Source organism: Bos javanicus, chromosome X, assembly GCF_032452875.1.
Source record: "Bos javanicus breed banteng chromosome X, ARS-OSU_banteng_1.0, whole genome shotgun sequence".
Lineage (NCBI taxonomy): Eukaryota > Metazoa > Chordata > Mammalia > Artiodactyla > Bovidae > Bos > Bos javanicus.
In genome coordinates this window covers 57138064-57157249 of record NC_083897.1, presented here as the reverse complement: position 1 = coordinate 57157249, position 19186 = coordinate 57138064, and the positions used below count along the sequence as shown (strand labels likewise).

General features: G+C 37.6%; 1 protein-coding gene across 3 annotated transcripts in view; it reads right to left on the bottom strand.

The window, feature by feature from the left end:
* RNF128 (ring finger protein 128) overlaps positions 1-19186 on the bottom strand; it is a 100569-nt gene that overhangs the window by 25885 nt on the left and 55498 nt on the right. For all 3 annotated transcript variants that reach the window (XM_061409347.1, XM_061409349.1, XM_061409346.1), the window contains exon 2: positions 8375-8622. In XM_061409347.1, the coding sequence (XP_061265331.1) occupies positions 8375-8622 (248 nt within the window). The remainder of the gene's footprint in view (positions 1-8374; positions 8623-19186) is intronic.

Sequence of the window (19186 nt, the reverse complement as noted above, 5' to 3'; positions counted from 1 at the left end):
TTTAATCTGCTCTTCTCATATAAGAACCAAACCAGTAGTTTTGTAAAGGGTTCTAAACCTCAAATTTAAGCAGGAACAGACACATACACATGCACCCACTATAAATATATCTATATATATAGATAGATAGATACTGGTACAGTATGCAGCCACCTGGTAAGTCTTCCAGCTAATTTCATATACTAGGAGAGCAGAGAAAATTTAATGTGACCAGAAATGTTTCAGATATTTCTAGTCATGCTTTAAGTTCAAGACCATCACCATGGAAAAGAAATGCAAAAAAGCAAAATGGCTGTCTGGGGAGGCCTTACAAATAGCTGTGAAAAGAAGAGAAGCGAAAAGCAAAGGAGAAAAGGAAAGATATAAACATCTGAATGCAGAGTTCCAAAGAATAGCAAGAAGAGATAAGAAAGGCTTCCTCAGCGATCAATGCAAAGAAATAGAGTAAAACAACAGAATGGGAAAGACTAGAGATCTCTTCCAGAAAATTAGAGATACCAAGGGAATATTTCATGCAAAGATGGGCTCGATAAAGGACAGAAATGGTATGGACCTAACAGAAGCAGAAGATATTAAGAATAGGTGGCAGGAATACACAGAAGAACTGTACAAAAAAGATCTTCACGACCAAGATAATCACGATGGTGTGATCACTCACCTAGAGCCAGACACCCTGGAATGGGAAGTCAAGTGGGCCTTAGAAAGCATCACTATGAACAAAGCTAGTGGAGGTAATGGAATTCCAGTGGAGCTATTTCAAATCCTGAAAGATGATGCTGTGAAAGTGCTGCACTCAATATGCCAGCAAATTTGGAAAACTCAGCAGTGGCCACAGGACTGGAAAAGGTCAGTTTCCATTCCAATACGAAAGAAAGGCAATGCCAAAGAATGCTCAAACTACTGTGCAATTGCACTCATCTCACACGCTAGTAAAGTAATGCTCAAAATTCTCCAAGCCAGGCTTTAGCAATATGTGAACCTTGAAATTCCAGATGTTCAAGCTGGTTTTAGAAATGGCAGAGGAACCAGAGATCAAATTGCCAACATCTGCTGGATCATCGAAAAAGCAAGAGAGTTCCAGAAAAACATCTATTTCTGCTTTATTGACTATGCCAAAGCCTTTGACTGTGTGAATCACAATAAACTGTGGAAAATTCTGAAAGAGATAGGAATACCAGACCACCTGACCTGCCTCTTGAGAAACCTGTATGCAGGTCAGGAAGCAACAGTTAGAACTGGACATGGAACAACAGACTGGTTTCAAATAGGAAAAGGAGTATGTCAAGGCTGTATATTGTCACCCTGCTTATTTAACTTATATGCAGAGTACATCATGAGAAACGCTGGGCTGGAAGAAGCACAAGCTGGAATCAAGATTGCCGGGAGAAACATCAATAACCTCAGATATGCAGATGACACCACCCTTATGGCAGAAAGTGAAGAGGAACTAAAAAGCCTTTTGATGAAAGTGAAAGAGGAGAGTGAAAAAGTTGGCTTAAAGCTCAACATTCAGAAGATGAAGATCATGGCATCTGGCCCCATCACGTCATGGGAAATAGATGGGGAAACAGTGGAAACAGTGTCAGATTTATTTTTTTGGGCTTCAAAATGACTGCAGATGGTGACTGCAGCCATGAAATTAAAAGAGGCTTACTCCTTGGAAGGAAAGTTATGACCAACCTAGATAGCATATTGAAAAGCAGAGACATTACTTTGCCAACAAAGGTCCATCTAGTCAAGGCTATGGTTTTTCCAGTGGTCATGTATGGATGTGAGAGTTGGACTGTGAAGAAAGCTGAGCGCCAAAGAATTGATGCTTTTGAACTGTGGTGTTGGAGAAGACTCTTGAGAGTCCCTTGGCCTGCAAGGAGATCCAACCAGTCCATTCTGAAGGAGATCAGCCCTGGGATTTCTTTGGAAGGAATGATGCTAAAGCTGAAACTCCAGTACTTTGGCCACCTCATGTGAAGAGTTGACTCACTGGAAAAGACTGATGCTGGGAGGGGTTGGGGGTAGGAGGAGAAGGGGACGACAGAGGATGAGATGGCTAGATGGCATCACCGACTCGATGGACGTGAGTCTGAGTGAACTCTGGGAGTTGGTGATGGACAGGGAGGCCTGGTGTGCTGCAATTCATGGGGTTGCAAAGAGTCAGACAAGACTGAGTGACTGAACTGAACTGAACTGAAGTTCAAGGACAAATTTTAAGATATTAATGTAGCTAAGTTCTTCCTCATTTGAGACCACACAGGAGTGCTATCTCTTTGGCAGCAAACTTCAAGGACACATGTGACAGATCTCTGCCCAGGAAGCCAATTTGAATCTCAGGATGTGAGGCTCAGATGGGGAACTAACTGGTCACTACATAATTCTGCTAGCAGTAGGCTATGCTGCCCCAAACTCAGGACCCCTACAATGAAGCCAAGTGCATATTATTTATCTTGACTGTTGTGCCAAGTACCCATAACAAACTGGTACAACATGGTCTATTGCTTCAGATGTATATAACAAAATTATCAACCATTAACATAAAGAACACTTTGACTAATCTATTTTGTAAATGAAAGTCTGTACCACTTAATCTCCATCACCTATTTCTGCCCCCCAGCCCGATCCCCCTCACCTTTGGCAACCACCTATTTGTTCTCACTATCTATGACTCTGTTTCTATTTTGTTATGTTTCTTCATTTGTTTTGTTCTTTAGAATCCACAGGTAAGTGAAATCATATACTATTTGTCTTTCTCTGCCTGATTTACTTCACTTAGCATAATATCTTCTATGTCCATTCATGTTGTTGCAAGTGGTTAAGATTCCATTCTTTTTATGGCTGAATAATATTTCACTGTATATAGGCGATAAAGAGGTACAAATTTCAGTTACAAAATAAATGAGTCACAGGTATGAAATGCACAGTGTGTGGAATATAGTCAGTAATTATGAGTGTGTGCATTCTAAGTCAATTCTCTAAGCAAGAATATTGGACTAGATTGCCATTTCCTTCTACAGGGGATCTTTCCAACCCAGGGATCAAACTCAAGTCTCCTGCATTGGCAGGCAGGTTCTTTACCACTAGCGCCATCTGGAAGCCATCAGTAATTATTCAATATCTTTTTATGGTGACAAGTAACAACTATACAATCATGGTGATCATTTTGAAATGCACAGAAATATCAAATCATTGTGTTACATACCAGGAACTAACATAGTGTTATAGGTCAATTATACTTCAAAAAAAAAACTTATAGAAAAAGAGGTCAGATTTGTGGCTACCAGAGGCAGATAGTGGGGGGAGGGGGGATTAGATAAAAGTAGTCAAAAGCTACAAACAACTAATTATAAGATAAGTATGTACTAGGGATATAATGTACTATATGACAAGTATAATTAACACAGTTATATATTATAAATGAAAGTTATTAAGAGAGCAAATCCTAAGAGTTCTCATCACAAGTAAAAAAAATTGTTTTTCCTATTTCTTTAATGAGTATCTACATGAGATGATGCATGTTCACTAAACCAGCTGTGGTCATCATTTTAGGATGTAAGTCAAATCATTATGTTGTACACCTTAAACTTGCACAGAGCTCTATGTCAATTATATCTCAATAAACGTGGAAAAAAACAGAAAATCAAACAAAACAAACAAAATAAAACCACCTTGAGGACCATTTTCCCAGGGTTGGCTAAGGAACAAGCATGGTTTCCTGAGAGACTCTCAAGGAGTAAGCAACTAAATCTATTGTATTGTCTCTTTACAATCCACTCCCTCTCTTGTAATCAAGGTCTTTTTAACAATGAAATAGTCATATCTGGGCTTTTACAATTAGTATAGCATTTATATATAAGGTAAGCAAGAGCAACATAACCATATCTAATACTTGCAGAAGGCAACGAAGGATGAAAATAGGCTCAGATAAATTATTCTTCTAGTCATAATAAGACCATTTAAGACATCTTTATATTGATGTAACAATTTAATTATGTTTACTCCCTTGATCTATGGCCACTTGAACTTTGTGATAACCTTGTAAAGAGCTATTTAAAGTAATGAACTACATCTAATTCTTCCTCAGGCTAGTCACTCTCCATTGACATCACATGCTGGGAGGTTTTAGTTCAGTTTCCCAATACATTTGATTATCATAAAATTTGTTTATATAAGGCAGCTGAATCTTACCAACAATACCAGTATTACACCATCACAATATTTGATGTAACCAGGTTTCATTTGGTTACAAAAGAAATTGGGAAGTATCACAGAAGTGTTTATTAAATCTTCCTAGAATAATTGTTCTTTGCCCACATATCAGATATCATGGACAAGTGTTATCACCAGCGCTGATGTCATTTCTAGGTTCCATGTTAGCTGAGGACAAAGCCCATCATTTGTTTCAAGTCACACTATTATACCGTTTTCCCACTGACTGTTGTGCAGCAAGACCATCTCCCTTCCATGGGGAAAACATGTGCATCATTCAGCATTATTTCTATACCTCATCTCATTGGTCCATCCTTTTGTAAAAGTCAGAGATCAATAATGTAAGTTACAATGTCACTCAGAAAAGTTCCATAAGTTTGAGGATCTGCATGTGTCTCAAAGATGCTCTTCAACTTCCATAAGTAAAAATGAAAAGCCATTACCCCATGACTACTTGGATCTCCATTCGAAGTAAAATAGTTAACAGACCCTGTTGTGTCAGAGTATATGCTCTTTCCCAGTGCTGAATGCTAGCATTCTCTAGCAGTATTATTGGCTCTGTGTGACCTTATTACCCAGTCTTTATCATCTTTCCAAGTAGATTCCCATTCTTTTATTTGCTCTTGGAAGATGATTCCTACAAATCTGTCTATGTCAGAGTAATTTCTTTTCTTCTGAAAGACACTTTTCATTAAAAGTGAATTCAGCTTGTTCCATTACACCAAGGCCAGCTTCTATTTCACCTAGAGCCCTCTTTGGTTTCACTGGCCGATGTTTAACCCAACATGTATCTTGTTTCCATTGAGTATTGATTGCTTGAATAAGGTTAAGGTACATGCACTGTATCCCCAAAATGCAGGGTGTCCCATGCCAGAGTCATGTGTATAGTGGTCACTCCCAAATTCAGTTTAGTCTGAGCATGCCATAAGGTTTTCCATACTCTTTCTTGTCTTCGGTTAGGGTAGTCCCCCGTGAAAACATGAATCCACCTGCTGCTGCTGCTGCTGCTAACTCACTTCAGTCGTGTCCAACTGTGCGATCCCATAGATGGCAGACCATTAGGCTCCTCTGTGCCTGGGATTCTCCAGGCAAGAACAATGGAGTGGCTTGCCATTTCCTTCTCCAATGCATGAAAGTGAAAAGTGAAAGGGAAGTCGCTCAGGGTCTGCCTCTTCGCGACTCCATGGACTGCAGCCTACCAGGCTCCTCCATCCATGGGATTTTCCAGGCAAGAGTACTGGAGTGGGGTGCCACTGCCTTCTCCCTGAATCCACCATATAATGCCTAATATGTTATTTTCATTCACAACCCATTGATACTTTTCATCTTGTTTAAAAGCTTTCCATCCACAAAACCAGGGATAATGTGTGTTCTTACACAGCATACTATGGCTTGTCAGGCATACAACCACTACATGCTGTCCATTATACTTTGGCATTTTGGTCATCAAATTTATGGTTATACATTTATCGATTTGCCTCACATTATCTGCTACGTGTCAAAATGGTTCAGAGGGAAGACATACCCAAATAATTTAATGAATTCCTAATGTTCTAATGAAGGTAAATTTTTATAGCTCAGTTTCAGCACCATTTCGACCAGTGAAGTGGAGATAATGTAGTCAAATATTTAGTGATAGTTATAACTATCATATGCATCAAGCTCTACATCTTAAACATAGGAAGTTATGAAAATTAAATAACATGTAAATGACATTTCAGCACTCTCAAGTATATACAAGCAGAAGGGATCATCAGTCTCATATATTTAATCTTTTAGTCACCAAAGAATAATCAGATACAGCCCATTAAATAGTGAAAGATGCCCTCTCAAAGCCTTCTCTAAAAGGTGAGAAGTTTTAATGCTATTCTTAACTATTTGTACAGAAGTTAACTTTTCTAAGAAATAAAACTATGAAAATTACTTAAACCAGTGATGAGATCAGAGTTAAATATCAATGTAGCTTGTGCAATACCAGGTAGTTCTCTATGAACTATATTATTTGCTTATGGGGTTTAATGCCATGTTAACAGACTTCACATAGCACTTGAAGAACAGAAATACATACCTCACCATGAACATTCACAAACCAAACACTCTTCTTATTGTAACTATAACCTTTGAATAGTTCATTACACTGGACACCAATTTCTTTCCAGTCTCAGAGATAAAAACCAGCACAATATACAAATGTCAAATATTAACACAGTGTGAGACTACTGAATCGTCTGGCACAGGAATTTTAAACATCCTTTTGACCACAGCTAGTAACAGGCTGAACCTGCCACCAATGTGATAAGCTGCTTCTTTAAAGAGAAGTACAGAAGTCAATTAACTTTAAACATTGAGATAATCATCACTCCTTACCATATGCTGGTGTCTAAATCTTTACAAAGTTTTTATAATAAGATTTTAATTTTTCACCTATTCCTAAGCTTATTTTCTTGCCGTCTAGAAATCCTCACTGCTCCCCCACTCTCAAATAAATTGGGTTCATCTTTGCTTATTGGAGAAAAAGTGCATGAAATGGTCAGAATCTGTCTTTGGAGAAACTTTTAAGTACATACAAAATATAATCTTGCCCCCCACTATGTGATCAGCTGAAAGCCTTAAATTCCTAGTGAACATTCTGGAGAAGTGGTACACAGCTTTGCTGTTGTGTTTAGAATTCTTGAGAGGGAGAAGAGGTTAAGAAATGATTGTGGTGTGGATCAGAGTGGAAGTAAAGGAAGTGCTAAGAAGTAATCAGATCCTGGATATACAATGAAGGTAGAAACAAAGGACTTACTGATAGAGGTTATACAGGAAGTGAGAGAAAGAGAAAAATAAAGAATTAACTCCCAAGTTTTCTGGCCTGGGGTCAAAAGAAGTTCTTTTGAAAATGGAAGCAATTACTAGTATGTTTGGGTGTCTACAGTAACAGAAGACAAAGCGGAGGATAGCGGGTATAGACACAGATGCAGAAATGTGGTAGAAGCTTGTGGAAGTACTCTTGATTACTTCAATTTTCTCAGTGGAATAAGACCCAAAATACAAGTTGAGAGTAAAACTGGAGGTAAGTACTAGAGGTTTGAAGAGAAAGGAATGTGTATGATTAGTCATCTATGAAAGAAGAAGAAATGGCTAAGAAAAGATGGTATGATTGTTGGGCAGCATTAAGCAAACTCACTCTGAGTTTGTGGTCACAAATTTAAAGTGAGATTAGCCAGTTGCAGAGATGCTAATGTTTTTCTGCTACTTCAGCTAAGCAAAGAACAGGCACAGAACAGGTGGGAAGTAGGATATAATCAGGATTGGGTTTTGACAGCAAGTATAACAAAGAGAGAGAAGGGCCAAGGAAACTGAAGATACATGCATGGGAATGGCTATGGAAGTTAAGTTGAGTAAGGAAGAGAAGTGAGGATAACAGAGGGATGAGGGGCAGTTTAAAGGTAGTAGGATCAACATTAGACAAACAGGTACTTCCCTGTTCAATGATACTTCAGTATTTTTGTTCTATTATTTCTATACTCTGTACTTGTTTATACACCAATTGTTAATATATGGGAGAAATTATGACTCTGTCACTCTGTTTGGAATCAAGTACTATATTGTGAACAATTAGATCTTTACATTTGCCTACTCATAATATTCAGCCTAGTCTCTCTTCCCAGCCCTGCCCCCAAATGCAAATGAACACAGGCATAGGCACATAGGAGAAGGAAATGGCAACCCACTCTGGTATTCTTGCCTGGAGAATTCCATGGATAGGTAGAGGAGCCTGGCAGGCTGCAGTCCAAGGGGTCTCAAGAGTGGGACACGACTTAGTGACTAAACCACCACCTCATACTTTCTAGTTTCTAAATTTTCTATATTGCATATGAAATGCTTTTGTCATTTAGAAAAATGTGCAAAAGGACATATGTATTTATACCCATATATACTTAAATGCTTGCTGTGCTCTCTAATAAAGTATTAGAAGATTTAACCCAGTAGGATTAAGGCCTTAGACCAGTTTCAGAAAATAAAAGATCTGAGAGTACAGATGCTGACATACTTTTAAAATCTACCAGTTTTCACAAAATACACGCATGGATCATTGTCCAGCAAGGGAAGCATATTAAAATGAATGATACTGAATCTACAATTAAAACAGTAAAATATTTTTAAATTGGAAGAAAGGATCATTACAAACCTGCTTTCTGCTTTGAGCTCTTGCATTCCGTAATCTTCGAGCAGAATAAAAGATAAAATAGCCCACAGTTGCTGCCGTAATAATGAAAAAGGACACAGAAACAAAAAAAATCGAATAGTGATTCACCCAAGGACCATGTTTTTTCCCTACTTCAATGACCATTGTTACTTGTATGCCTCTTTGAATAGATTGTAGAATTTTGGTGCCTTTCAGATTGCCAATCATGATTGCAACAATGTCTCCTGCACCTGTAAAAGAAAAGGAATTCAGTTTTAGTTTGGTAAAGCTAAAGTATAAAATTTTTCTTAGTATAAAAATCCAATTGCTAAAATGATTTTAAAGGACACTCAATGAGACAAAGGAAGGACAATCCTTCATTCAATTAACATTTATTGGGCGCATATGTACACGTAAGTTACAGGGAATATAAGCATACTGAGACTTGGTTACTGACCTTAAGGAACTCATAGTTTAGTAAGGAAGCCATGATACTAATATATAATAAATGCCTCCCCCCTTCTCAGGTTTGCTACATATAATTCAAAAGTATCAGGTTTGGGGCCCAATTTGCCTCTTACATGAAGGTTTTCTTAAAGTAGTCACCTGGAGAGTAGGGAATTCTCCTAGAGAATCTGAGATTTGGGAAAAACGAAAAATTTAACTGTATATTTCTGAATTTATAAAGTGATAGACTATCTCATGAGCCTGCTACTAAAATGTATAAGGAAGGGACTTCCCTTGAGATCCAGTGGTTAAGACTCCACACTTCCACTTCTGGGGGCATGGGTTTGATTCCTGGTTGGGGAACTAAGATTCCACATCCCACATGTAACACAGTCAAAAAAATAAAGAAAAATAAAATGTATAAGGATATATATATCAGAATAATTTGTGATAATGATTACAGCCCAAATGGACAACCTATATATATATATATATACACACAAACATATATATATATATATATATATATATACTGTATATGTGTGTGTGTGTGTGTGTGTATATATATATATATATGTGTCCATGTGCCATTTTTCTATATCCTCAAAAGCAATATGAAATTTGTCCAAGGTGCCCTAAGGTTTTGCATAGACCTAATCAGGTTAGCTGGAGATGGCAATGGCAACCCACTCCAGTACTCTTGCCTGGAAAATCCCATGGACGGAGGAGCCTGGTAGGCTGCAGTCCATGGGGTTGCGAAGAGTCGGACATGACTGAGCGACTTCACTTTCACTTTTGACTTTCATGCATTGGAGAAGGTAATGGCAACCCACTCCAGTGTTCTTGCCTGGAGAATCCCAGGGATGGAGGAGCCTGGTGGGCTGCCGTCTATGAGGTCACACAGAGTCGGACACGACTGAAGCGACTTAGCAGCAACAGCAGCAGCAATCAGGTTAGCAATGAATGTAACATGTACAACTGATAGAAATGTGTTTCCATTCAACTCCAACTAAAGTCAAGTCTGAAATTAGACTTAACTTTTTATTTTATTTTTTAACTTTACAATACTGTACTGGTTTTGCCATATATCAAAATGAATCTGCCACAGGTATACATGTGTTCCCCATCCTGAACCCTCCTCCCTCCTCCCTCCCCATACCATCCCTCTGGGTCGTCCCAGTGCACCAGCCCCAAGCATCCAGTATCCTGCATCAAACCTGGACTGGCGACTTTTTACTTAGTCTAATACTTTATAAGTCTTAGTCTAAAAGGCTAAATCTCTGTAACATCTCCCACTTTACCAACTTTATAAATCTTGTGATAAAAATAAAGGACAGACATTATCTTTCCCAATCTTTCCCAATGGTGTGAGAATATTACTCTTACCAGTCCAATGCTTATCATGGTTTATATTCCTTCTAGTTTAAATGACCTGAGACCAGTAATGTTTAGGAAAAGGTTAGAGTTCTTTGCTATTCACACTTTCAATGATCAAATCAAGAGTACAAACCTCAAATGGCAATGTCTATAGCAGAATTATTACCTAAGTAATCTCCTAAATTTATGGCCCCCAGTGGCCAAAGTCTACAAAAGATCAAGATTCTCCCCTCACTTGAAGTTACTAACTCAAAAAATATATTCATAGGGTATTAGAGATCCTTGAAGTTCCCAAAGACATTATTTTACCACAGGATAGCCATTCAGTTAAACCCTTTTATATTACTGCTGACTCATTTGCCATTACTTAGTTTGGTAACACTGAAGACTCACTTTCTCCTCTCTTAACATGAGTAAAATTTCAAAAGCGGCAGGAAGTAAAGGAGGCTAAAATGTCTTCTGTTGTATCTCTTTCCTCTATCAGTATATAATGCAAATGGTCCTAAATAACTGGCTATTTTGCAAGAGAGAGGCAGATTTTCCTCTTTATTTGGGAGCTTTAAGTTTCTAGCCCTGGCACTAAAAGCACAGAAATTATTTCAATTCTATTTTGTAATTTTTTGGCTTTTCTCTACAAGCTATCTGTCAGGAAAGCTTCTGGTTATAAAGTTTTGATTAACTATAGCATTCACTTTCTGATACTGTAAAATGTATAATATTTGTATAGATCATTCTAAAAATGAGGTTTAGGAATATATGATATTTCTAAAGACTTCTTTTTAAATCACAGATGTCTTTCTAAATGTTTTTTACTAATAGAAGTACATTTTCATTCTTTTAGAAGATATGGGGTGGGTGGCAGGGGTGGATGCTCAGGAATATACTGGCCTTTGTGGTCAAATGGAGATTAAAAAATGAGGAGAGTCAAGAAATGTACATTGTCTACACATAAGGAACAATGCTGTGCTTCAATCACCCCAATTCATATTCATATATGCTATATGTAGTACAACTATCTATTGAATTAGCTTTCTAATCATATAAAAGTCCTATTTCTAAACATTATTATACATCTCCTAGTCTCTACACCCTTGCAACTATTTAAAAACTGCTCCTCTTCCACTGTTCCTGGTTACAGTTAATGGCATCACAACCCACTGGTCACCAGGTTTAGTGACACCAGAATCACATTTGAATACGCCCTGCTAACCTAGTCAGTCATGTACTGGGTTGGCTAAAAAGTTCCCTTCGGTTTTTCCATAACATCATACGGAAAAACCCAAATTAACATTTTGGCCAGCCCAATAGATAATACGGGCTTCCTGGGTGGCTCAGCAGTCAAGAATTAGTCTGCAATGCAGGAGATGAGGCAGGAGCCACAGGTTCAACCCCTGGGTCAGGAAGATCCCCTGGAGGAGGAAATGGCAACAGACTCCAGTATTCTTGCCTGGGAAATCCCATAGACACAGGAGCCTGGCAGCCTACAGTCCACAGGGTCTCAGAGTCAGACACGACTTAGCGATTGAACATGCATGTGTGCAATAGATAAAATTTCCTTAGCATCTCTCATTTTCAGAACCTCCATTCCATTCCTGTTGCCTATATAATAGGCCCTCATAATTTCTTTGACTGAACTACTTCAGTAACCTAACTGGTCACTCTTAACTCCAAATTTCCCCCTTCCCTTAAAGTTTCATCAGTGTTTACATTCCTGGTTGACTTTCGCCATTATGTACTTGGATCATGACTCTTCCCTGCTCAAAAATCTTTAGTGCCTCCTTATTACTCATTAAATTTTTGACTTCTTGGCTTAGTATTTAAAGCCTTATATGATCTGGTCCCAAACCAACTTTTCCAGTTTGATGTATCTCCACTACAACCGTATCTCATGAACACTTGGATCCATCCCGTCACATAGGATCAGCTAGTAGCGTTCACTTTTCATAAGTTTCCTTTTGTTCATTCTGTTCTCTCAGCCTAAAATGTCCTACATCCGCTGACACTCCTCCTCCCTTCTCTGCCTATGTATTACTTAACTCCCAGTTCAAATGTTGTCTTCTATGCTATTCCTCCCCCACAAGTTCCAAGTGAGAATGTAAATATTTCCTCTTTGTTCCCCTGTCACTTGGCTTTTAGCTTTTAGCTAGTACTTCATTTTCTTTTGCATTTCAATTGGCATGCCATACTCCCTCTGTCTTTTAGTTAACTATAGCAACACTCTCCTGTATCTAGTATTGTCAGGGAATTAGGTATTCCATATAAGCCAAATTCCCAAGTTCAACAAAAAAGTTTCATACAAATACTTAATTTCAACAATTTTGAATGGACATTTTAAAAAGCCATTCATACTGCCCTACTTTCCTAACTAGGATATACTGATTATGATTTACTATTGATAGTGGATCATCTTTGAAAACCATTATTTAATATTGTAGTTAGGTTATTTGTCCCTAAACTGTTGTGATTTTCCAGCAAAGTCACAGATTTGGAGAGCTAGAATCAACCTTAGAGATCATCCAGTCTGACTCATTTATGAGCTCTCACTTTGGGTAATTTTCTTTGGGGGAGAGAGCTTGTCTTTTTCACTCTTTCTAATTTTATACCTCTAATCTAGTGTCAGCTCTGAAAAGTCAGTCAAGCTTGGATCTAAGCAAAGAGTAAAACAGGCTTCCAGAGAGAACTTGAGGGGTTCGGGGCAAGTACCCTCTGATATTTAGATTGGTTGCTCAGTGATATTTTTGTTTACTTCCTGAATCCTGGCTGCTTTCTGGATAATTAAAATTGCCAGATAAGATCTATAAACTAGACCTTATTCTAAGTGTTTTACCTGTATTAACATATTTAATCCTTTTATCAACCCTACAAGGTAGGCATTGCTATTATCCCTTTAGAGAGAAGACTGACTAACTTGCCTAGGATAACACAAGCTAATACATGCAGAACTGGTATCTGAACCCAGGCAGTTTGGCTTCAGTGCCTCTGCTCTTCATTCTACATCAGTTCTCTATCTTCAGTGAAACCTAAAGCTATTATTTGACAGTAAAAAATGAAAATTAAATAGGTACATTGGAGGAGGCAGTGGTAAGATTTAACGACTGGCTCTTAAGGGAGATGGAAGAAGCCTTGATTTGTAGTGTGTGCCAATTTCCATGTCATAAATATTACTCCCATGGCCATATAACTGGCTTCCCTGGTGGCTCCAGTGGTAAGGAATCTGCCTGCCAAGCAGAACACGCAGGTTCAATCCCTGGGTCAAGAAGATCCCCTGGAGAAGGAAATGGCAAACTACTCCAGTATTCTTGCCTGGGAAATCCCACGGACAGAGGAACCTGATGGGCTACGGCCCATGAGGTCACAAAAGAATCAGACATGACTTATTGACTAAACAACAAACAACAATGGCCATAAAAATGTGGAGTTAGGAAAATATGGGTACAATTGGCTGAGTCAGAAAACTCCAGTGCACCACTGGACATTATAGAGTCAAAACTTAAATATATGTAGAATACAATTATAACAAAATTATTAATACTTTGCTTATTCTTTTCACTTTTTCATACTTACTTTAAAAAGTCAGTCAAAGTTCATGTACAGCCAAGTTAAATTTGTTTTTCTACTTGCTACTCTGTTAAACCCAAAGAATATATACCCCAAAACTTCAAAGAAGAACAGTCAGACTTCTTTTTGTGGAAAAGAAAAAAAAAACACCTTTTTCTGACTGGGGCATGTGAGTGAGTCTGTGTGTGTCTTGCCACCGCAGGCATGCCAAGTCTTTTTCTCCCTTAAGCTTTCTTCTTGTCTTTAAAATATTGGAGATTCAGGAGGCTGCTATTATGCGTCAGCTGATTCTAAACCTCTCAAATTAAAATTAATAACTTTGTAAGTGATTTTTTAAGGTCTCACACAGCATATTCTGTATAAAAAGTTAGTCATTTATTACTAACCTATATCATTGAATCTATGTTCCTCATGCTGTAGAATTTTGCATATCAGTTTATTCTCTCATAGTAGTGCAATAACATATTACATGCAAATATTTTTACCACAATCTTTAATATTATTGTTATTTCCTTAAAACCATTCTTACAGTTGATCTTTAAAACCAATGTTAGTGCACTAATACATATTCTTAAACAAGTTGTCAAGTGTTCCACTTTTCTATCCAACAACTTTGCTATAACAACTGTCTCCTTTGGAAAGGACCAAGCCTAGGAAGCCAAATACGGGTTGCAGAGCTCAGCTAATTACAACATAGTGTTAAAAAGATCAAGGCTATGGTTCAGTTAATCTTCTTGTGGATCACTTATACAGAAGACAATACCTCAAAACTCATTAAGTATATTGTAAGTATTTAGGCCTTGGGGCCACAGAAAGGAATAAAATATAGTCCTTGCCCTCTAGGCATTTGCAGATGTCTCCTGTATATTAGCCTTTCACCATTAGGAATATGAACTAAGCCTGAAAAATGAATTGTACATATCCATTTTCATGGACAGTAGTAGAAAACAATAATTTCCAAACCACATTCTGAACTGATACTGGGTTAGTAGAATTGCTTCCTACATAAAAAAGACTATTTTCTTTCAATGTCCAGTAATTTGTAATATCACAAACTATACTTGTTTTGAAATTTCTGAACTTAGTAGAACTCTTTATTTAAAAATTGGAAACCAGAAATGGACTAGAGTTTGAGGGAGGGAATAAGTATAATGTGGCAAAAATAACTTTGAAGTGGGAATCACACCACTGGGTTGCAGATTTTGCCTGAAGGAGACAGGGCTGTACTAAAGCTTCTAAAATCAATTCTGGCAAAGGAATAAGACAACTTTCTTCTGCTACCTTTATGGAATTTTCAAACCAGCTATTTATTAATTTCATTGTTTTTCCAAAAATCATCGCACCTCTTCCCTGCCAAAAGATAAATCTTTAATAGACTGAAAGTGTCATATGAAGAAAACTGATCATTAATTGGAGAACAAATGTTAATGGCATAAACCCTGATCACAGAATAGCTGTCATTTCAGGATTTAAATCTCTCTAAATCTACACTTTGTTTCAAGGACTTATTTATAAATTTTAATGCTTTGTCTCTGATAAATTTTCAGAGTTGAAAAGCAAAAAGGAAAAGCTGTCATGTTTACAATTCTAGTGTGTTAACATCACTTTATAGTTGACAATTTAATGGTCAAGAATAGCTAATCTGAACCCTTGTTGCTTAAATACACGTTCCCAGGTCCAGCAGAAATTTGACACTTACCTTGATAGACAAAATGTAGCAGTTAATCAATTCTATAGGGAATCCTTGAACTTCCCACTTAAAAACCATTAATAACATAATGAGGCTCAAGTTTCCCACATTTTCACTCTGCTATCTAGGGTACTTTGGGAGAAGAGACAGATTAGGAATAGACGATAATTTAGCATAAGAGGAAATTTAGACTCTAATCTCAAATGTTCAACAATGAATAATGGATACATGTATATGTATGGCTGAGTCCCTTCGCTGTTCACCTAAAACTACCATAACATTGTTAACTGGCTATATGTGTGTGTGTGCTCAGTCATGTCCGACCCTTTGCGACTCCATGGACTTTAGCCTGCTAAGCCCCTCTGTCCATGGAATTTTCCAGGCAAGAATACTGGAGTAGGTTGCCATTTCCTACTCCAAGGAATCTTCCCAACTTAGGGATCGAACCAGCATCTCAAACCCAAGTCTCTTATACTTGCAGGTGCATCCTTTACTACTAGTGTTAATTGGCCACACCCCAACACAAAATAAAAAGTTTAAAGTTTGAGGAAAAAAACAATGACTAAAGGTTTTGGTATGTGCTTATCTTGGGAACAAACGTAATAAAATAGGCTGTAGCAACTCTTACTACTGTTACTGAATATCATTCAATTAAAACATCATTCAATTATAATTAGCATCCTCATCACTACTGGCAAAAAACACTTCATGGTTATTATTCATAATATATAGAAATCTGACACTAGGATCCTGCTGGTGACCAATCTCATTCATTTCTTTCAAAAAACTAACAAAATTATTGTTGTTGTTTAGTCACTAAGTCATGTTTGACACTTTTGTGGCCCCATGGACTGTAGCTTGCAAGGCTCCTCTGTCCATGGGATCTCCCAGGCAAGAACACTGGAGTGGGTAGCCATTCCCTTCTCCAGGGGATCTTCCCAACCCAGGGATTGAACCCACATCTCCTGCATTGACAGGATTCTTTACCCGTGCACCACTAGGGAAGCCCGGTGATATTATGCTTGCTTCATTTGCCTCAGTCGTCTCCGACTCTTTGTGACTCCATGGACTGTAACCCACCAGGCTCCTCTGTCCATGGGATTCTCCAGGCAAGAATACTAGAGTGGGGTGTCATTTTCTTCTCCAATATCTCCAATAATATTATGGTCTGGGTCTAATCTTATTTATTTGTGAACACAGACAAATTCATTGAATAAATTATTTGTCAAATGCAAACTATGTAGTGAGCTCTGTGCTTCAGGATCTTTTCCTCACACATTTTAATATTAACATGTCAAAATGTAAAATGAACTCTAAAATATTTTATAAAATATGAAATATCCTAAGCATAATGATGACATACTTACAGCATCTTGGCATTCAAACACAAAATACAAGGAGGTGAGGAAAGCTGTTCTAATATCTCCTTCAACCAGTTTTTCACTTTTAATATTAGAAAAAAATCTTCACAATGAGTGACTTACAAATAATAAGGGCAACTGAAAGCCAAAGTAGCTCTTAAAAAACTAAGCTCACATTCATTCTGATGATACTAATGGGGTCAACACTTCTGAATTCACTTGTATATGGAATGAACAAGATCTAGGTGTGGTGAATTTCAACACAATTTTCTAACAAACATTTCCTCCTTTAGAAAATCTGGAACCAATTCACGTGAACTTCTTAAATATTCATTTGTCCACAGTAGCTTTTTTTTGGCCCACACCACCATGGCATTTGGGACCTTAGTTCACTAACCAGGGCTTGAACCCGCACCCCTGCAGTGGAAGCACAGTCTCAACCACTGCACCACCAGGGAAGTCCTCACCAAGTAGCTTTTAAAGGCTCAGTTTCCTTCCCTATAGCCCAAACTCTTTGGACAACTGGGGAAGGTCAATGTACTTCAAAGAGGGATACCAAAGCTCCCCAAACCAAGCAGTCCTAAGTGGATTTTTTTTTAAATGAGTAAAAAAAAAATTATCTAAACTTTTAAGCCAAACTAACCTCTCTTTATGCAAATTCCTGTTTTGTGACGACTTGTTTTTTGCTCACTTCTGGTTACTACCAGTTACCAACAAACCAAATTTAGTTTCTTCAATTGACTGCTTCATAGCAGCTCTCAATTAAAATTTTAGTTTTTATCATTGCACCTCAACAAACAAATATACAAGTGCTTTCTTAAAAGTATCTGGAAATATATGTCTGTGGTTTACTGGGAACCAGACAAACCAGTACTGCACATCCCTTTAATGTGTTGTGGGGCTTCCGTGGTGGCTTAGAGGTAAAGAATTCACTTGAAATGCAGGAACCGCAGAAGTTCTTGCAGGAATGCAGGGAGGCACTAGTTTGCTCCCTAGATCAGGAAGATCCCCTGGAGGAGGGCATGGCAACCCACTCCAGTATTCTTGCCTGGAGAATCCCATGGACAGAGGAGCCTGGAGGGCTATAATCCATAGGGTCGCAAAGAGTCGGTCATGACTGAAGTGACTTAGGACAGACGGACGCTCCTAACTTGCCTTTAGGTAAATTCTAGTCTATTGCAGAACATGAAACAGGTTTTAGTACAGGTTGCCTGTTAAAGCCATGGTTCTTTTTGCACTGTTACAAATCATCTTTTTGAGGGAAGGGTGGTGGCAGTGAAGATAACCAAAATCACCTTTTATTATTATCATCCTTTTAAGCCAACAAGTGAAACAGAGGCACACAGCCATGGGTAGTTCAACAAGTTGACTTTCTTTCTACCCTGTATCCCCAAGTACTTCTGCTGTAAGATTTTGAAGGTAATAATACTTTAGAGAATAGGTGACAGATTTGATATGGCATCAAAAATTTTCAGGCAGCTGGAACTTTCAGGAAATAGCATATTAAAGGCACTAGAAAATTAGAAACAATACTGTTCAAAAGGTAACAGATGCATAATTTTCTGATACCATATTCACAGGTAAACAATTTTTAGGATTCTTATTAAAAAAACCTAGTCCTGCCAGGCCTATTCTGATTTCCACAAGTGGTAATGTTTAGCACATTGTTAAGAACACAAGGGCTAGGTCAGCATTTCTCTAAATTTCTGGATTTAGGATTCCTTTAAACTCTCCAAAGAACTTTTGTTTATGTAGATTTCTATTCATATTAACCAGATTAGAAATTAACAGGAATTTTAGAAATATTTATTCATTCATATATAACAGCTATAAATATATATTAATGTAATTAACATTTTTATTAAAAATAACTATTTTTTAAAAAAATGTCATGAGTGGCATTGTCATTTGTGCAAACCTCTTTAATGTCAGACAATAGAAGACAGTTGGATCTTCATACCTGCTTCTGCATTAGACCTGTGATCTGTTTTTCTGGTTGAAATATATAAAGGTAAATCTGTACTCACACAAATATGTAATCAGAAGATTGAAGAGTGTTTTAATAGCATTTTCAAATAATTGTACATATTCTTCTTTTATGTTACAACAAAACTCAATAAGTGGTAGTTTCTTAAATATTAGGTGCAAGGGAGAATTTGAAATCCTATCAATCAATTGTTTCTACTTAGCTAAATGAAAATCCATTGATCTAATATATTGAATGGATCCTTTATCTATGCATGGTTTTGTGACACCATGCATTGGTCGTCTGGAGAGTACTGATTCACTGAATTATGCAGATTTTAAAAATGATGACTCATTTCAAGATTATACAATATAAAAAAAAATCATGGTTGTTAATATTGCTACAATTTTCACTGG